The sequence below is a fragment of the Bidens hawaiensis genome, unplaced genomic scaffold, assembly GCF_021521415.1.
Source record: "Bidens hawaiensis isolate Kalapana, Puna unplaced genomic scaffold, B.hawaiensis_p1.1 tig00034642_1, whole genome shotgun sequence".
Taxonomy (NCBI): Eukaryota; Viridiplantae; Streptophyta; class Magnoliopsida; order Asterales; family Asteraceae; genus Bidens; species Bidens hawaiensis.
The window spans coordinates 47,957-69,455 of NW_027495997.1; the positions used below are offsets into that span (position 1 = coordinate 47,957).

Sequence of the window (21,499 nt, forward strand, 5' to 3'; positions counted from 1 at the left end):
TTTGAGGGTTTAAAAATATATATTTTGGGTTTAATGACAGTATCGTAACAAATAAACGAACTTATTTTTGGTACCATAAGGTGTACAGCTGCTGATATAGTTTTTCGAGTGCCAATACTATTTTTGGTGTTTAATAAGTTTAGTAAGGATACTAACGAGCCTAACCAATACCGATTAGATTAAGCGGGTTTTGTTAACCAGTTTTGAGACTGTACGCAACCCGGTCCATTAAAAAGCAACCAAGTTACCCGACCCAATGATTAAAACCCTAACGCTGGAATCAAAACAGCAGCTTATCATCTTGTGTCCGTCCGTACTTTGGAACCCTCGCCGCCGTGAACGCTGTCTTATCGCCGCCGTTTCACTTCCATCTCCACCGTCTTAAGGTACCATTACTTTACTTCTTCTATTCAATTCAATTCAATCGCTGTAAATGATTAAACAAATACTAAATCTCATCTAAAAACCCTAATTTTAGAATATAGAAATTGTTCTTGCAATTAAGCTTTTGATTTGGTTTTATAAGCATGTAAGAATTAGGTAAAATGCTAATTAAGCTTTTGATTGCTGTGAATTGATATTGGAGCCAATGAATGATGTTATTTGTTTTATTAGTGGTGTAAAGTTTGTTACTTTTGAAAGAAATAAATCCTGTCTTGTTTATGGTAACTTATTTATACTTTTTTTTATCATGTTAAACAGGTTTAAGTCATCTTTGGCTCATCCTATATAAATCAAAGTTTTGTACAAGTGTAAGGAAAGTCAAAGAATATGGAAGATTGGGGTAAAAAACTCTCTCTCTTTCTTTCCATCCATCCGTGTTGCCTAAATAGATTAGTCGTTGTGTAGTTATTTGCATTCTTTTATTGTTTTACGTTGTTTATGTTGAGATCATTGTTCATAAATCTGACTTGTTTTTGTTTTTAGAATCCATCAAGGATGGTGAATATTTATAAAGAAATTGTTTCGTTAAACTTATGTCCTAGCTTGTATTTGGCAGATTAACGTTTGCTAAATAATCTGGTAGTCTTGGAATGATACGTGCACTAGGTGCATTGTTCATTATATATTTTTGCTTTCAATAGTTTGGTTGTATATAGGTAGCTATCATGGGTGTCCTTGACCTTGACATGAAATAACTCAAATCATGGAATTTGTAAGTTGTAACCAAGTTTTGGCATGTTTTTTTAAATCTTTTTAGCTTGGTGTGAGCTTGTGAAGTATTATTGGAGGTTCTATTTTTAAAAGTAAAACCTACTATAAATATACAGTAGTTTTTTTTTTCTTCTAGTTCTATTGATGTGTAATATCTAGGTGAAACCCTAGTCAGTTGTTTGTCATAACTTACAATGTGAACCATTAAGTAAAAGCCTTTTAATATGGTGACTTTCTTGGTTGATTATTAGTGATTACGTGTGCTTGGCCGACAGAAGGTTTGTTTGCCTTATCCATTGATACTGTAAATTCTTTTGTTCTTTTGTAGGTTTTCTAGCTACCTGTGTTTGTATCTTTGTGATCATTTTGAATGAATATCTAATGTGTTATTGAAGTCAACGTGATTTTTCTAGTAGCCATAATGAAAGTATTAAGGACTTTAAGAAATAGCAATACTAACCTTAACCTAAGTGCCTAGGAAAATATTGCTATATCATGGCATAGAGTGAATATTTTTACTGATCGATTTGATTAGTTGTTAAGATTATTACAGGAAATACATTATTTAAAGTTAGCTAAAATATATACTTTTGCTGATGTCTTGTATTTTTGTACGTGTATTACCAGCTACATGTACTTTTTGATAGTATATATTGGCATGCATGTCTTAACTATTTCATTCGAACGTATTAGAGGACGAGCCAGCTCCGCTTGTTTTGAAAAAAGAGCCTAAAAGCGTGTGGGATGACGAAGATGTCGATGAAAATGATATAAAAGATTCATGGGAAGATGAAGACGAACCTGCTCCAGTACGCTTTAATTTCTTTATGCTCAGTTTAACTTGTTGAAGCGTAACATCATCATCTTTATACACGTGAATTGCATTTTTCTTTCCTGATTAAACCAAACTTGAAATGGATAATACCATATTTTGTTGTAGTTTTATGCTGGAACCGGCATTACTCGTACTAAAATTTTACATCTTGTGTTTCTTTGTATGTGCATCAGCCACCAGTGGTAGCACCTCCTCCTGTGAAGGCCCCAAAGAAGCCTAAAGCTGTCCAAGAAAAAGGGAAAGCTATTGAAGTTGCACAAGAGGTGCCGTTAGATCCTGTAGTAGAGAAGCTTAGACAACAACGGTATGAACCTTGGATACGCAGTTTTTAAGATAATACTACTTTGGAGGCTTCGTGCATATTTAACACACCATGGGCTTGACCTGTTTTCATTTTATCAATCTTTTAAAATTCAACTAAATATAAGCAAGGTTTATTCTAAATTAGCCCATTTACCCACATATGGGCTGGAGCTACTACCGCTACTGTATTCATATAAGGGTATCTGAATTTGAATTGATGAGGTCAAATAATGAGTTACCTGATCTTGGTTTTAAAAAACACGATCTCAGCCAGAGTCTTTCATGTTTTGACTTGTTAAGGTGCATGTTGTACAAAAATTACACTTGATTGTAACAGCCTGGACGTTTTCATGTGGAGAATTGCTGTCTTCATCATTCATTTTCTTAAAACTTCTTGATTTTTCTTTATATTTTGGTGGTTTTGTGCTTCTGTGAAACAATGAACCGATCTTATGGAACCCCCTCTAGACTTCCATTTGTGCTGCTTTAGTCGTTTGTAGATGGTTTAAACTTGATGCTGCTAGCCACTGATTCACGTTTTTTACGCATCCTTTTTTTTACTTAGCTTCTAATCCCTTTTTTCTTTTCTTAATTGGTTTAAAATAATCGGCTGCCATTTTTAATAGTTTTCAGAAAGTTCATCTAAACCGTTTTCTTTCTTGAACTCGCTATTTGATGCATTGTCATCATATTGTTGTTTAACTACCTTTCTTCAGCTTCAGTAATTTTAATTGCAATATGCAGTTTTTCCCACCAGTATTTTTAATAGGTACATGTCATGTCTCTCACCATTTCTAAAATAATTAATTTTACGCAGCAATCAGCGTGAGAAATACGCATAATTCAATCATATGAACAAGAGTTTGCTATATTATGTGTACAAAGTAACTGCTAATTATAAATATTATTGGTTATTAGAGCATTCACAATGGTTTCTTTATATCTATATTCTATTCCTATAACCTAACTAAAAACATCTTTTAACTCTAGATTTTGTTCATCTTTTAAGAACTTCCCACATTCTCTATATTTATCTATTCAGTTAAATATCTTTGTATTCTTTTTATATTATTTTTCCTCTTTCTTGCACTCAACATTTTTGGAGATGCATATAGTGAGTCTATATTTAGAAATTTGCAAAAGTGTCTCCAAATTTTTTCTAATGTGAGTCTTCCTGTCTCTAAAGAAGTATCTGACTTTGGGTTTATGACTGCAAATAATTGAGTTAGCTGACAAGTGACAAGTGTATGGCTGATTGCTGAGCCACATTTAATCAACTAATTGGTTCCTTTTTTTGCAACGACACGCTTTTGTCCAAAAGTGTTTCAATTTTCTTATATCAGTATGTGTGATTAAAAGAAGTTAATATGTGGGTCTCATATTTCCCAGGCTTGTTGAAGAAGCTGATTACAAGAACACCGAAGAACTTTTTGGCAGCAAGAAAGGTGATGAAAAGACCATTGATTATTTCATCCCAAAATCAGAGAACGACTTTCTGGAATACGCACAACTCATTTCTAATAAACTTCGGCCGTATGAGGTAAATTGAGTTAAATTTTTAATGGTTGATTAATTAATTCAAACAACTAACGTTTTTGTTAAATATGCAGAAAAGCTTTCATTATATTGGGTTGCTGAAGCATGTAATGAGATTGTCAATGACCACCTTAAAAGCTGCTGATGCAAAAGAAGTTGCTTCTTCGGTCACCGCAATTGCAAATGAAAAGTTAAAAGCAGAGAAAGAAGCTGCAGCTGGTAAAAAGAAAACAGGTGGGTCCCTTTTAAAACTAGTACCAGGTTATTACTTTTGTAAGCTTGTAATGTAACTTTGATGATGCTGTGTAGGGGGGAAGAAGAAACAGCTGCTGATGGATAAGCCTGATGATGACGCTGTTGTAAATGCTGCTGGATATGATGGTTACGACGACTATGATTTCATGTGATTGATAGTTATAATAATTATAATAATAATAGTTGGTGTCGGGGTCTTGTAATTACGAGCCAGGGAATCTTTGAGTCAATCGAGCACCTGTTTTCTCTCTGGTTTTGGTTTCGGTTTTGTATTGGTTTTGTGTTTGGCTGAATGATGAGTGTTTGGATTGTATACTGTTTATTCATGTGCATCTACAACTACAGTTTATTATATACACCATTAGCTGAATCTGCTATCAGACTAGCTTTTTGATATTGAAGAGGTAGGTCCCAGCAGAGCCCAGTTGGACCCGCAAGACTCACCTTAAACAGGGACGTCTGCGCAGAGACCAACTGGATCCGCAGGACCAACCATGCTCAGAGACGTGACGTCCTTACGCGCAGTATGCAAGCTGGTCCCGCAGGAAATGCCTCCCATGGTGAAGGACTCCGCCTGTTCCCGCAGCCTCGGATACAAGCCATGAGGGAAGGCCACCCGCGCAGCATGGCTACACGCACTAGGTACTTAGCTCTCGATCATTCAGTGTCACCTGAAGGAATGAGCAAAGCCGGGAGCAATCCCGCACAGAGGCGGGAGGGGGAATACTCCCGCCCAAATAAGCCAGTCTATACTGAAGGACCTTTTACTGTACCTGACGAGGTATGGGCGAAAGATCTGATCAGGGATACGACAGCTCACTGATACAGTATGGCGAGCAGCATGCTCCTGTACTGTATCACTATTAAGCCGCTGCCTACTCACCAACTACTGTCATACCACGTGCGTAGCCGGCAGTTGGTGGAAAGGGAATAGTATACAGCAGGCCTGGTCGCTATCAGCCGCTGCCTACCCACCAACTACCAGCAGGGCACGTGCGTAGACTACTGTTGATGAACAGGAACACTGTTGCAGCCGGCCATACCTCCTTGGAAACCTACCTTCGGCTATAAATACCCCAAATGGTATGATCATCTGGACACATCATATCTTACTACATTATCATCATATTATACCTGATATCTGCTCTAGCAATCTCTTAATATACTTTTATATTTAAAGAGCAATCTAGTCTGATTCTCACGCCGGAGGGTGGTCACAAGGAGGAACCCCCCCTTCTCAGTGACGAGCTCACGGTGTCTGTTTTGCAGGTTATCAGAAGAACCATCTTCCAAGGGTCTAACCCCTCGTGGGAAACAGCTATCCAACCCCCAGGTTACCAGTAATCTGTCCGGGGTCCGGTTGGTGTTTCTTCATTGGCGCCATCCGTGCATAAAGCTAGAACTTTATTTTTCTCCAGTTTTTTCAAACTTCTACAAAGATGGTTAGAGAAATTCCGGTAACCATAACCCCTGCTACTAGGGGGAATACCGGCAACACAGTTTTTACGAACACTACCCCGGCTACCGAAGCCGGGGCAAGCGAAGTAAATTTTACGAACACTACCCCACTTACCAAAGCTGGGGCAAGTGCAGTAAATGATCGCCTACTGGGATCCACTGATACCCAGGTTGAGAAACGAAGACTCCCCCGCCAAACTCTCGATGAAGTTAAGGCATGGGCGGAGGCACGACAAAAGGAATTCCAGGCTGAGTTGGACGAACGCTTGCGTTCCGTGCAACAGGCCGACGAATTCGAATACTGGGAGGATGACTCGGAGGAATCCGACTCCGACGCGAACCCTCGCCATAGGGCAAAAGGGAAGCATAAGGAAACGGAATCCCAACCGAAAAGGCATTTTGGACAAGCCTTCAAACCAAAAAGCACAGGTGGAAGTCCACGAGACTTCTCTAAAACGTTCAGACCAAACGTTGCAAATGCAGGAACGTCCAAATTTGCAAGGGACATTGCTGAGGCAATCGCCCCAAAGAGTGCCAAACAAATGCCCAACATAGGCACATATGACGGTATATCTGATCCAGACGATCATTTGAACAGGTTCATAGCAGGGGCAACCGTCAGCAATTGGACGGAACCCACGTGGTGTTACATGTTCCAAATGACGCTGGTTGGGGCTGCTAGAGCATGGTTCGATCGTCTACCGGTCAACCACATCTACGACTGGGCAGACTTCCAACAAAAGTTTAGCCAACACTTCAGCCAGCAACGGAAGTATACCGAGGAGCAATGGACAATCCTCAAATGCATACGAGAGGAAGACGAATCTCTGCCAAACTTCATCACTCGCTTCAACTCAAAGAAGCTAAGTTTGGGCAATATCAGTGAAGATCTTGTTCGCGCTGCCTTCATCCAGGGCGCACATGACCCAGAGCTCATCCGCACCCTAACGGGTAAAGATGGCATGCCATCCACATGGGATGGCATCATGACAGCAGCAAAACGCTATGCGGAAACAGAAAAACAACTGGGTAGAGATCTCCCACAGAGCACAAACCTCTACACCCAGAGGACGAGAGAAGACAACGTCCTCACCGCCCGATTAAATAAAAAACGAAAGCTAGGCATCTGGCAGTCAAGGGTAAACTTTGACACCTCATCCGGCTTGCAAAATCGGTTGGGCGGAAGGGATAATGTACAGTCGCACCGGAACTCCAGATGGACGCCACTCACCAAAAGCGTCACTGAGATATTCGCCACTGAAGGGCTCCCATGGCCAAAACCGCCAATAATCCGACATCGTCACGATGCAGATCGGAGCAAATACTGTGACTTTCACAAGACAAAGGGCCACAACACTGAAGAATGCATAGATGTAAAAGATATGGTCGAAGCATTTGTCAGAGATGGGACGCTCGCGCACATCGTGGCGTAATAAAGGCTGAGCAGGCGGGTGCGTATAGAACCCCAGCTGGGGAAAACAAAAATCAATTCCAGCTTCAAAATCGAGACTACATGCTGCGTAAAGAACGAGATCCCGAACCAGGTGCGTATCGGCTCGATGGCACTCCCATCCCAACAAGGAAGGGAGCTCATTTACACAGTTTGCATGTAAATCAATTCCAATTTGTAAAGAAAAGGCCAAGAGCCACTTCTAATGGAAATGATTCTCTTTTAAGAATATCGAAGCTGATGATTTTACATTTAATACTTTTCTGGACACTAATATGCCGGTTTTCACCGCATAATTACGTGAAGTCATTGCATGGGAAGGCGGTCCTACCCGCACGAACCCAATAACGTGACAAACCTTCACGCAGGTTAGTTGAAGGGGAAAAAGTTCAGCACCCAAAAATGAAAGTGCCGGTCTATCCGCATGAATCATTAACGAAACTGAATAATAACCTATCAACAACCGCGCGTCGAACGGTTAAAACTATCCAACACTGGTGACGGCATTCACATTACGTGAAGTCGTTGCGTGGGAAGGCGGTCTTACCCGCACGAACCCAATAACGTGGCAAACCTTCACGCAGGTCAGTTGAAGGAGAAGAGTTCAATTATTCCATTAAATGAAAGTGCCGGTCTATCCGCATGAATCATGAAAGGAAAATGAACACTAACCTATCGACAACCGCGCGTCGAACGGTTCAAAACAAAATTCTTAAAAAGGTAAGAAAAACCTACACGCAGGTCAGGTATGGGTAAAGTTTTGCCATCCTACTAAGTGCAAGTGACGGTTCTACCCGCACAATCACGAAAGAGGAAGCAAAACTTCACACCTATTATCAACCACGTTCAAAGGTTAACTTATCCTCAAAAGGTAAGAAAAACCTACACGCAGGTCAGGTATGGGTAAAGTTTTGCCATCCTACCAAGTGCAAGTGACTGTTCTACCCGCACAATCACGAAAGAGGAAGCAGAACTTCACACCTATTATCAACCACGTTCAAAGGTTAACTTATCCTCAAAAGGCAAGAAAAACCTACACGCAGGTCAGGTATGGGTAAAGTTTTGCCATCCTACTAAGTGCAAGTGACGGTTCTACCCGCACAATCACGAAAGAGGAAGCAAAACTTCACACCTATTATCAACCACGTTCAAAGGTTAACTTATCCTCAAAAGGCAAGAAAAACCAGCACGCAGGTTAGATAAAAGTTAAAGTTTAGCCATCCTACCAAGTGCAAGTGACGGTTCTACCCGCACAATCACGAAGGAGGAAGCGAAACTTTAACCCACTATCAACCACGTTCAAAGGTTCTTATTCTAAACACTTGGAAAATTGCTAATTTAAACTAAGTATGCAAGTCATAAGTTTATAAAGCAAGGAACCCAAAGAAGGAAATAACAATCTTATACGCAAAAAGATTAATATTTCAAGAATATATTACAAGAATGGCCGGGTAACTACCCGCCTAAAGAAAATAAAAAACTATACAAGTCTTAGCAATGGGAAGGGATCTTCAGGATCAAGCCTCAGGGCCGCTACCACTTGGACCCGCTCCGTCAGAACGGGGTGGTTCGAGGAACGCTTTGAGGACAGCTAACCCATCATCAGCAGCAGCTACTTCGTCCACCTTCTCCACCACTGGATGCGGGAAGGCGGCGTATTGGTTCAATGCTTGGTCATAAATGGCTTCAGTATCCACATTGAACAAAGGGAAGTTGGAAGGCGGGACGCCTTTCTCAACAAACCCTAGACCAAGCATGAAGCCGGCCTTTTCCCCATCATCATGAGAAGCGTTGAGGGCTGCGGTCATAGCATCATCGTAAGAGGTCTCTGAAAAGACCCGACGCACAACCTACAAAGAAAACACAAGTATTAGAACCTTTTCTTACAAAAGAAATGCGTGAAGATAAATCTAAACATACCTGAGGCAACGCTTCTCGAAGAAGCCATCGGAGGGCAGCTTGAGCTTCGGTATGGGCGCGTTCGGCTTCGCTCTTGTTAAGGTTGGCAAGTAAAACTTCCTTAGCGGCAGCCTCTTCGACGCCCTTAAGCTTCCGCTGGGTCTGGTCAAGCACCCCCCTTTGGTCCAGGATTTCCTGGAGTTTCTTGGCATCTTCCATTGCCAAGGCATCATGAGCGCGTTGGAGAGCCTCTAATTTGGCCTTGAGCTCCTCATTCTCCACACGCAAAGGCTCAGCAACGGCTTCAGCCTTGGCAGCCCTCTCGGTTGCGTTTCGCGCAGTCTCCCTGGCCAACCGAAGCTGTTCATTCACAGCTTGGGCAGCCTTGGAGCGGGCCTCGAGTCGCGCCTGAACTTCAACCTCGAGGGCCTTGAAGGCCTTCTCCTTGTCGGCGGCAGCTGCCGCCAGCTGTTGGTTCTCCTCCCGAAGAGCACGCGCCTCAGATATGTCCTTGGCGTGAGCTGCTTTCAACTTGTCGTTTTCACGACAAAGCAGCTCGACGCGCGGCTGCATCCGGGCCTGGAGAACCCGAAGCTCATTAGTTAGCCTACCCTCCTGGTAGCTAACCATGGCTTCCCCCAACGCGCCCGGAGGAGCAGCGTGGCGAGCCCAGTCCACGCACTCCACGGGTGTGCGAAGGGTTGTTCCTCGGCGTATGTTCCATCGAGGAACATACACTTCATTGGAATCCGACACTGCAAAAGAAACAAAAGCAGTAAGGAAAAGATGATGAAAAACATTAAGGGAAAAAGAAAGGAACCCTACGCACCTGTAGGGTCAATGACAGGCCGATAGCCGCCAAACCCATCACCTGAACCTAAAGGAAATCCATCCAACAGGTCAGGCAGACGGGAAGGTGGCAAAGATCGGCGTGAAGCCCTGCGCGTACTTGATGGTCCGGCCATTGGTGCCGGTGGCGCGGGCATGGTGGCAGCCGCCGTGGTCGCCGTCGTTGTCTCCGCCGCGGTCGCCGCCTCCTTAAAAGCAGCAGTAACCGCCGGTTCCGTGAAGGATGCTGTAAAAATCGCACTCACGGCCGGCGGTGACGTCATCTCGGCCGGAACAGTTGGCTCGACGGAACGACCAACTGGACCAGCGGATGCAGGCGCAGGCGACTGGGTCGACGCCTCAGGAAGGCTGACCGAGCCTACCGTCATTGGCGAGGAGGTACTCCCCTGCGTTTCACCCAGGATTGCGTCAACATCCACGCCTGCACAAAGAAGAAAGTGTTAAGAAAATTATGAAGTGACAAATCTACAAAGGAATTATGATTATACTTACGGGTTTTCTTGACCCTGAACGTACGGACGGGCGGGGAGGAACCCGATGGAGCCGGCCTCTTGGTACCGGTCACCGTCGTCTTCGTTGGTTCTCCGGAGGTAACGGTCGTAGCCTCCGGAGCAGTGGTCTTCTCACCACCGGGCTTCCCCGCCACCTCTTCACTATCTGACTCCGTGTCAGAGAGAACCACTGGATCAGCTGTGGCCTTCTCCTTCCCCTTCACGCCGGCAGCAGTCTTCTTCTTCCGCACAAGGGGAGGACCATCTGCGGATTCCTCAGAAGACAGGATGTAAGGATTTTCAGCAACGGGTACAGCATTGAGGGGTTCAGGATAGAATATCTCCTTACCTGGCCGCCGGTGGCTCAGGATCTCTTGGCCCGGCGGATAGACCTCCACAAACCTATCCGCCGTTTGCTCCAGGATGGGCAACTCATTGTCATCCAGAGCACGAGTGCCCACCCGCACAGGACTGTCAGCTTCCCGCGGGAACAGGAGCGACTCCAAATTATTCCCCTCTGAAAGAAAAAGAAACAGTTAGAAAATTAACTAATATCAGCAAGAAAGACAAGACATACCATAAGGAATAGAGTTCAAACCATATTCAAGAAGGATGGGAAACCGGGACGCATCCTTCCATACCCGGCTCATCCCCAGCAGCACCATCCCGGACTCCGCAAACCGGTAAACCGGAGATTGGACCCGGGATATCTTCGCGAACCATTCCGCCTCCTGGTAGCTGGAAGCGTGAAGGCTCGGAAGCGCTTGACCCTTCTTGAACTTCATAGCAATGGGGATGGCGCGGGCAGAGATGTAGAAGAACTCCCGCTTCCACGATCGGAGACTGCGCTCGGTCACGCAGATCTTCAAACCCTTTATACGGGTTGTCAGGGTGTACCACCCTTGGACGCACCTCCAAGTATAGAAGGTCATCAGGCGGTCCACGTAGGGCTCAATACCCAGAATCCGGCACACCCACTCGAAGTGCCGGACCTTGGCAATCGCCATCGGATGCACCTCGGTCAGGTGCACACCGTGCCTCTCCAGGACACGATACATAAACTTTGTCAATGGAAACCTAAGGTTCCCATAAACAAAGAATGCAGCATATACCCCGATCTTGCCACTAGGGGCATCGTACATAGTTTGGTGGGATTCAGGAAACTCAGGCTCGAGAGACTCGAGCATGAACTTCCTGACTATGTACTGGTACTGATCGAGAGGTAGAGCACACTGGCACTCGCCAGCAGTACTCCTATCGTCGGCTACAGCTTCAGCATCATGAGAAGACATTTTTGCAGAAAGAAGAGTGATTTCGGGAAAATGCTTGCCTGAAAAAGGGGAGTATTTGCCGGAAATCACTAAGAAGAAGAAGAGAGGTGAAAGTGTGGATTACAAAGGGGCCTCTCCCCCTTTATATACTAATCGCAATTAATGCGGTGAATTTAATGCGGAGGAGAGAGAAATCGAAGGTGCAATGAAACTATGACACGTGGCAAAAAGCAGGCTGGCAACAGCTGTTGACAGGACGCGTGCCAGTAATTTCGCGGCCACGCGCCCGAAAAATCGTGCCCACGCGCCAGGAAAAGCGTCTGGAATGACCATGTTCTGTCACGTCACCATAACTTCCTGCACGTCCTGACACAGTCAGAAGAAACCGTCGCACGACGTTTCAGAGGTTTGGACTGTTCTTATCTTTCCACCAACTCTTCGAATTTCAAAATTCAAAATTCGAAAATATTAAAAAGTAAGCGGGAAAATACCCCTTACCCCTTGGCAAACAAGTAACCGTTAGACGGATGCGGGTACAGTGTAAAGGCAAAACCCTTCACATACCTAGCACCCGCAGGGAATTGAAGCCAAGAAACCTTGGCGAACAAGTAACCGTTAGACGGATGCGGGTACAGTGTAAAGGCAAAATCCTTCACATACCTAGCACCCGCAGGGAATTGAAGCCAAGTAAACCTTGGCGAACAAGTAACCGTTAGACGGATGCGGGTACAGTGTAAAGGCAAAATCCTTCACATACCTAGCACCCGCAGGGAATTGAAGCCAAGTAAACCTTGGCGAACAAGTAACCGTTAGACGGATGCGGGTACAGTGTAAAGGCAAAATCCTTCACATACCTAGCACCCGCAGGGAATTGAAGCCAAGTAAACCTTGGCGAACAAGTAACCGTTAGACGGATGCGGGTACAGTGTAAAGGCAAAACTCTTCACATACCTAGCACCCGCAGGGAATTGAAGCCAAATATTCCTCGGCAACCAAGTAACTATAAGACAGATGCGGGTACAGTGTAAAGGCAAAACCCTTCACATACCTAGCACCTGCAGGGAATTGACGCTAGGAATACCTTGGAAGTAAAGTAACCGTAAGACGAGCGCTGGTACAGTGTTAAGGCAAAACCCTTCACATACCTAGCGCTCCGCTGGGAATTGAAACCAGGAAGGATCTTCTGGGCAATGCTTGCGGAAACGGAAATAACATCCCCGCATAGCGGGAACGTTGAGAACTACGTTGTTTGAAGTTCCAGGATGGAATTGGTGGTTTTAACATAATTGATCACTATGTTCAAAACTACCAAAACCTCATGGAGAATCCACACAACTGGGACTCAATGTTCCTGACTTGCGAGGAGGTTACAGACCTACCCGCATCATACCCAAAGACCAAGCAGGAAACTCGGGCATTTCTGCAAGTGACAAGGACTTCCCATGGAAAACCTTACAAAACCCTTTTCAAAACCCTTTGCTTAAGTCCAAAAGTTCACCTCACTTTATTAAACACGCATGAGAAGAACATTGGACTGGGGGGACTTGAAGAGGTAGGTCCCAGCAGAGCCCAGTTGGACCCGCAAGACTCACCTTAAACAGGGACGTCTGCGCAGAGACCAACTGGATCCGCAGGACCAACCATGCTCAGAGACGTGACGTCCTTACGCGCAGTATGCAAGCTGGTCCCGCAGGAAATGCCTCCCATGGTGAAGGACTCCGCCTGTTCCCGCAGCCTCGGATACAAGCCATGAGGGAAGGCCACCCGCGCAGCATGGCTACACGCACTAGGTACTTAGCTCTCGATCATTCAGTGTCACCTGAAGGAATGAGCAAAGCCGGGAGCAATCCCGCACAGAGGCGGGAGGGGGAATACTCCCGCCCAAATAAGCCAGTCTATACTGAAGGACCTTTTACTGTACCTGACGAGGTATGGGCGAAAGATCTGATCAGGGATACGACAGCTCACTGATACAGTATGGCGAGCAGCATGCTCCTGTACTGTATCACTATTAAGCCGCTGCCTACTCACCAACTACTGTCATACCACGTGCGTAGCCGGCAGTTGGTGGAAAGGGAATAGTATACAGCAGGCCTGGTCGCTATCAGCCGCTGCCTACCCACCAACTACCAGCAGGGCACGTGCGTAGACTACTGTTGATGAACAGGAACACTGTTGCAGCCGGCCATACCTCCTTGGAAACCTACCTTCGGCTATAAATACCCCAAATGGTAAGATCATCTGGACACATCATATCTTACTACATTATCATCATATTATACCTGATATCTGCTCTAGCAATCTCTTAATATACTTTTATATTTAAAGAGCAATCTAGTCTGATTCTCACGCCGGAGGGTGGTCACAAGGAGGAACCCCCCCCTTCTCAGTGACGAGCTCACGGTGTCTGTTTTGCAGGTTATCAGAAGAACCATCTTCCAAGGGTCTAACCCCTCGTGGGAAACAGCTATCCAACCCCCAGGTTACCAGTAATCTGTCCGGGGTCCGGTTAGTGTTTCTTCAGATATTAATACATTGCGCTTCTTGGTATTATTTTGGGTGGTTATTTTAGAGTAGACATGAACAAATTGGGTATTTTTTATACCCAAAACCGGGTAGGAACCGGTTCCGAGTATGGTCAACAAAAGTCAAACCGGGTCTGTGTAGGAACCCGTTCTGGGTATAGTTGGGTATTTGACTGGTTCCTCTAGGATTTTTCAGGTTTTGACCGGGTATTTCCGGTTCCGGGTACGGCTCCAGGGAGAAATCCTATACATGATCCTAAACGTGGGTCCGGGTGGGGACCGGTTCCGGGTCGGGTTCGGACACTACCTTTTGTGCACCTCTCTTTTAGAGAATCTATAATAAAAATCAACATTATTTGGTGCTCCATTAAAGTGACTCACAATTCTTAATAATTAAAAGATTTATTAGGTTTTAATAATTTCTATTCAACAGTATTAGCCAATAAAAATTCCTATTTATTTTATTGTCACTGGTGGTCTCAAATTTCAAAAAGTTAGCCCCCAATGGTTCCCTGCTAAAAAGGACTTAATGGCGTTATACTTTATTCTGAATTTCAAACTAATGTTTTATGACTTTTGTTCGTAAGGAGGATACGAATCGATTGATGTAAAACTTAGCTCGAAACGGTGATCCAAACGGCTTGATTTTTGTTAATTGTAAGTTTAAACGCTCGAATTGAAGCATTATTTCGTCGTTTTGGAGCATCGTTTCAAACTAAGTTTACATCAATTGGTTCGTATTCTCCTTCAAATCAAAAACCCTAAAACATTAGTTCGAAACTCGTAAAAAAGTATAACGCCATTAAGTCATTTTTAACGGGTGACCATTGGGGCTAACTTTATTAAATTTAGGACCGCTAGTGACGATTAAATGAATATAAATTATTATCGACCAATACCATGATTAATAAAATCCAATAAACCTAATTAAAATCATTCAACTTTTAATATTGTAGTTGTTTTTACCATTGAAGTTTGAATAAAGTAACTTAAATAACCGGTCATCAGTTTGTGATTATTATTTTCAAGTTTTAAGTTCGAGGAGTAAAAAAACAATTATAGATACTCTATTAAATTCAACTTAAAGAAACTATTCGGTTATCATATATTTCTTGTCATTTATTTACAACATATTAAAAATAGTTACACACTAAATGGCTTATATAGATAGTAGTACAATAATGACACTTTGCTGTTATATATATATATATATTTTGAACGACCAACTAAGTAATGCCGGGTACTTCGTACGCGACCCCCATTGGCCAAAGGTAGCCCGAGCCGGCCACTATTCCGGACGGACGAAGCCCCTAGCGGTCCACCCTATTATGGGATTCACCGGATAAAACCCGACCCCCACACCCGTCTAATGGCACGACAACGTGGAGCCGGTAAAACCATGTGAGATCAGGACTCGAACCCTGGGAAGCCAGGGTCATCCCTCATATCTCCCATATAAGTTGGTGATAGTGAGGTTTGAACCCTCTACCTCTCACTAGTAAAGTGAGTGCTCTACCATTAAGCAACATCCAACTTACATTTGCTGTTTTATATTGCGTATACTTATAATAATTTATAATATGTAATAAAAAAAATAATAATTAAAACCTTTATATTCATTGAACAGTTGTTTTTTCATTTTTTTTATTTAGGATCTTCGTGTTTTATATGCCAATAATACAATGAGAGGTTTAATTTCTAACACAATGAGTTCGGGTTTATCCTAAGATTGTGTAGTGGATGAAGCTTTTATGAAGGTATTTTACGCCATGTCATCATTGAAGCTTTTTGTCGAAAATAGGTGTAGTGGATAGAGCCTCTCTAATCATTACTTAGTTATTATAATTTAAATTAAATATAAATAAGATAATTGTGATTGGTTGGAGTTTGTGGGAATAAATTGGATTATTTGAATGGTATAGATGAGGGACCCGATTTACAAAGAGTCCCAACCCAAAAAACCCCTCAAAGAGCACCTGAGGACGGTGTTTTGAGGCGTTTGGGCTTTTTCACCCCTCCAAAACGCCCACTACACATGTTCAAAACGCCCACTACACATGTTCTAAATGAATTTGAAATGAAATAGATTATGTACTTTGACTTACATTTTATATTTACACGTAGTAATATCTAAAAAAAACAACTTAAAATAGATTACCTTAAAGGGAGTCGTGTAAAATTTTAGGTACGTTATATATACTTGTTTTCTGACTAAATCTGTAGCTTTAATGCGTAATAAAATGCATAAGAAATAATAATAACCAAAAGAATTTATAAAATAAAGATTTGTCAAGCTATGCATATAAACCTTATAAACCTAACTATGCATGTAATCATGAATCTGAAGAGCAAAAAGATGAAATCAGCAACATATTTCATATATGTAAGACGTGACTTCATCAAGTCACTTGTTTCTATATTCTTGACCAAGATTTATTAACAAGCCCCCACAAGTCTACTTGGCTGATCAGAAATTACATAACAAAAACTAACAGTTACACGAAAACGATGAACCGACTCAATCAACAAGAAACAGGCTCTTCAAAATTTGTATCCTTACTCCTGCAACACAATGAGATACAAGTATACCCGTCAAAAAACTTTCAAAACTAGACATGCACATTCGGTTTAGCTGATGAGGTGGCAAAATGGTGGGTTGGATGATGACAGGTTACATAATTAAATTTAAAGCGTTAAATTGATTACAAAAGAATATTATTTCAGTAATCACAACCTTTGTAAGGTGACTTGGAGGCTGTATGCCTTAAAAACACATTGGCCAGAATCTCAAGTTCTGACCCTATATGAACCTAGATATTTTAACTTCAGGCAAAAATTGGTTAAGCAAGGGGCCGGTTAGAGATTTAAGGTGTGTTTAGTCTGCGGAACTAAATGGAATTGGAATTTGAGTTCATCTCTTAATGTGTTTGGTTCGCAAAGTTTGAAGTAATTTGAATCTCAATTCCATTTTTAATGTGTTTGGTTTTTTAGTAAAGGAATTGGATTTAAAATTAATTCCACTGAATTCCTTCATTTAAAATAATTCAACAATCCTTCCAAAATATAAAGAAATCCAACCAAAGTAAATGAAATTTCTAACCATTCACCGTTGCCATAGAAACGAACCACCTATGCCACCACAGCTGTCATCTCAGTGATCGCGCCACCCCACCCCCACCAGACCCCGCCATCATCCGACTACCCTGCCCTGGCACTCTGGAAACTATCACTATCACGACCACCCCACCCGCTAGGCCGCTACCACCTTCGCCCAAGTGGTATCTAGGGCAGTGGTCGGGGGTGACCGGGTTGACGGCGGCAGTGAGAGTGGGCTTGTCAGGGAAATGGTGGTAGCAACAGGTAGGTAATGACCGTGGTGTTGATTCCAATTACTCTACAATTATTTTCTCTCTCAAATTCATTGAACATTCAAAATCCGTTCATAATATCCAATTCCTTTTTAACATTTTAATTCCTTGACAAATTCCAATTCCTTCGATTGAATTATGCAAATTGAAGGCCACACATAATTCTTACATAAGCACACTACAAAATCTTACTCAGGATTTACTTGAACAAACCCCACTGGGCTGTACTGATCCTAAGTGATTATTAAACTTAAAAAAGAAATCTTTGATTTGTAACAGCCACATCATCATACAGATGGACACCCTTAGGATGACAAAATATCAATAAACATTTCAAAATCTCATTACAAAGAGGCTAAGAAGTATGATCTAAAAGTAAACTCATATTGATCAAGAATAGAAACAAATAAGTTCCACAAAGAGGCTAAAATGGCTCAAATCTAGTATGTCCCAAGCACCAAGATCTTCAACCTCACCTAACCACAGTGAGGTGGTGGGAAACCACCATCCCGCTTCTTTGGGCAAGCATCTTGGCTTCAGCTACAGCATCTCGAATGGATTCAAGCAGATTTTCGTTCGTCTTCATTTCACGACATAGTTTCGTGTTGTCACCGAGGTACTTCATAAGTCCTAGAACTTAGACACATGCGATCCATTCTACTATAGAGGTATTCAAACTAGCAAATTGCCTAAGATGAGACTGGTTCGTCTAAAACCCTAGGAAATTATCCTCAAAATGAAAGTGTTTGAGTGATTATGTATTGAGCGAAGAAAGCATAATCACGCAAACCCTCCCATTTTATGGATAGGCTCTTAGAGTTTTAAGATAAACCCATTTCATCTTAAACAATTCAATAGCTTAAAATTATCTCTATAATAGAATGGACCAAATATGACAACTTCTAGCTTTTGACCCCATTTTCAAGAAGAATATGAAATCCTCGGTGGCAACAACAAACCGCGTTGTGTAATGAAGAACGACACTGATCTGTTTGAACGCATCCGAGATGATGTTGCTGAAGCCAAGTTGTTTGCCCAAAGCAATAGAGAGGTGGTTTCCCACCACACCTCCCCATGGTTAGGTGAGGTTAAATACGTGCAGAAAAAGGGCAAAACGCAAGATCAATCATTTTCGCTATTAAGTACTCGTTAGGCTAGAAACAGAAATGTAAACAATCACAATTTAAAAAAACCCTAACTACGAATCCCGTATAAGCTATATCTCAGGCTAGGCCTACACGAAAAGATATTCTAAATTCGGTCATACTCACGCATACGCCGTCAAGTGTCAAGTCGGGTCAAGCCCGTCAAAGTTGATACTATTTTTCACCAACAATTGAAAACCACTCTCGAAAGTAATCTAAAACATCAAATCCTTCCATCTTTAACACCATTAAAGATCACAGTCAAAATAATTTGCTTTTCTAAATAATTAGCTAATACTAACAATCTAAATAAATAATAGTACCTTTGGTGATACTGATTCGAGGTTTGAGACACGCGATTCCAACGACTCAAACTGATTCTTCAACTGGCAAGAAAGAGAGTGACGATCGAGTAAGAGATCTTTGTAGACCAAGTTAGCCATGACAGCAGACGTGGAAGCAAACCCTAACGTGAACCACATCAGTCTCATCCTCATCATCTTTCTTTGATTCAGCAAATGCAAATGGTGAGAAGCTTGTTTATACAATTACAATTACAATTACAATTACATTGCATCTCGGGGTTTAAAATACAACGAAAAGTAAAGAAGAGATTGGATTGAGGAAAAAGAAAAGAAATTATATACTTACAATGCATTCTCGAGTTAAAATAAAAGAAAAAAGAAAGTGTTTATTACATTCTTGAGTTAGATTGGAAAGAAAATATAGAAAAAAAATTTATAACTTTACAATTATGTCCTCATAGCAACATTGAAAAGAGAATTAAGATAGGGTAAATTGGTAATATAGTAATGAGATATAAACTTTCCTTCACAATCCGACCATATTTGGCAGGAAAGTTTTGAAGGAAAAAAGGCTTAACTTTTCCTTCTATTCTCTTTCTTTTCTTTTAATGAAAAAACTCAAGAATGAAAAAAGAAAAATTTTCTTATCTTTTCTTTTCCAATCCCTTAAATAAAAAACTCAAGAATTAGGGCTTCTAATTTCTATCATATTTTGACTCTAATATGACCACGCTAAAAAATCTTGAACCCGGTCTAAATTACCCGGAAAGAGATTTCCAAACCGGTTAGGTTGAAACGTGTTCGGATTTGATCGGGTTGTGGATGAAAGAGGTTTGAAACCGGTCCGATTTGGTATTGTTTTTCTTTAGATAAAAACTAGCCTTTAAAGCGAATTGTTTTAAACCTCGTATGACACCATCCGAATCATTTCCAAACCGACCAGCCCAAAAACTAGTTTTGTGTACCACTAGGTTAAAGGGGTCCTACATGGCTGTATGGGTCATCAGGGCCGGTCTTTAAGGAGGGTTGGGTGGTCGACGGCCCCCGACCCGACACTTCGTTAGGCCCAATTTTTTTTTATTAAAAAAATTATATCTTTTTTTTATGAAAAACCAATATGTATATTTTATGTTTAAACTCAACTACATAATAACTAGTTTGGCTTAGCTTCAAAGGGGTATGACTCCCAACCAAAATGTTATCGGTTCTAGTCTCATTTGAGAGATGTTTAAGCCTATTTTTATACAAATGTTTTTTATACAACCCAAATCATAACCAAGTATGTCTATTTAAAAATTAAATACTTATTTTACTTGAGGCCCAAAATATTTTTCGTCTTCGACCCGAAAATTATTTTTCCTTCTCGGAGCCGGGCCTGTGGGTCATATTATAGGTTTCCCGTGAATTCGGGTCAAATGCATGAGAAGCCTCCATTTAAAAATCAAGCAAATCTGGTGACTCCAAAAAAAGGGGGAGCGACCACATCGCGACACGTAGGATTTTTATGTTTTCGTTTATATATATTATAGATTATTTATAGTACGGAAAGCAAAAAAACTACTAAAAAACTTTTATTCTGATTCATTACTTAACATGACTTTTATCTTGTCACGTTTCTTAGTTATCTTTTTTCCCATTCTTTTATTTTCAAACATGTCTTCCCTTAATTTATCCATTACTACATTTGGCTGATTAGGATAACCGACTGGTGCGGATGCGGATGGAAAGAGATATTCATTCTCTTTCGGGTATCGGTTTGGCTGATTAGGATAACCGACTGGTGCGGATGCGGATGGAAAGAGATATTCATTCTCTTTCGGGTATCGGTGAGGGTTAGCAACATAGGCATGCATTTCTTCATCCGAAATATGAAATTCTAAGCTGTAAAATGATTGTGTTGCTTGATATTGTTCTATGATTTCATTAGCTTCCTCAAAAACTGTTGGTGTGTATCCTGTATATGGCGGCATGTGAAAGGATGATCCATGAGGACTGACTGGGAACAAGTGTATTGTGATCCAGTATGATTAGGGCAATCGTTCTTGTTTTCACTTGCAGATTGATAATTTGGCATCTGGATGGTAAAATTCTCATATGGCATCATGACCCTCATTTTTGGCCTTCGGTTTGGACCCGCCATAGTTTTTGGTGCTCGATAGTTTGGTGATGGTGATCCAAAGTGCCACTTCTCCTAGTCGGAATGACAGTTCAGCCAACTTGACAAATCGGACTTGGTTCGTGCTTAATTTCGCATTGAACTTCTACTTTGTTCGAAGGATGGTATTATGGTATTCCTCTTGAAGTGTCACTGGATAATTCTATTGGCCTATGTTAAGTTCCTGAAAGATACACGCCGATTGACTTCCATGTGGTAACATCGGAATTACGGGATGCTCATGTTTGAACAAAATTGCGTAATAGTTGCCATTATTATTACTAGCCATTTCTTAATTTTCTTGACCGTCTTACTAGACGTCTGTGCCCAAAGTACTACTTGACGTCTGTGCCCGAAACTTAGAAAAGGCCAACCCAAACCGAAGTAATTTGGGTTGGTTCTTGGGTCTGATTTCTAGTTTATTAGTCAACTCGAAAAACCCGAATAAACTATTTGTTTAAAATGAGCATGAAAGGTTTGAAGTAATTTTATATCTGTA

General features: G+C 41.9%; 2 protein-coding genes across 2 annotated transcripts; one reads left to right on the forward strand and one right to left on the reverse strand.

Annotated features, from left to right (window-relative positions):
- Positions 1-274: 274 nt before the first annotated feature.
- Positions 275-4,454, forward strand: LOC143586391 (uncharacterized). The gene is made up of 7 exons (XM_077067948.1): positions 275-386; positions 703-784; positions 1,849-1,964; positions 2,164-2,294; positions 3,683-3,833; positions 3,904-4,063; positions 4,139-4,454. The coding sequence occupies exons 2-7, from the start codon at positions 772-774 to the stop codon at positions 4,234-4,236; spliced, it is 669 nt and encodes a 222-aa protein (XP_076924063.1). The 5' UTR covers positions 275-386; positions 703-771; the 3' UTR covers positions 4,237-4,454.
- An 11,926-nt stretch (positions 4,455-16,380) lies between these two features.
- Positions 16,381-19,047, reverse strand: LOC143586394 (uncharacterized). The gene is made up of 2 exons (XM_077067954.1): positions 18,864-19,047; positions 16,381-16,589 (listed from the first exon to the last, which is right to left on the reverse strand). Exons 1-2 carry the CDS (start codon positions 19,038-19,040, stop codon positions 16,584-16,586), a joined length of 183 nt encoding a protein of 60 aa, XP_076924069.1. The 5' UTR covers positions 19,041-19,047; the 3' UTR covers positions 16,381-16,583.
- Between the last annotated feature and the right edge of the window lie 2,452 nt (positions 19,048-21,499).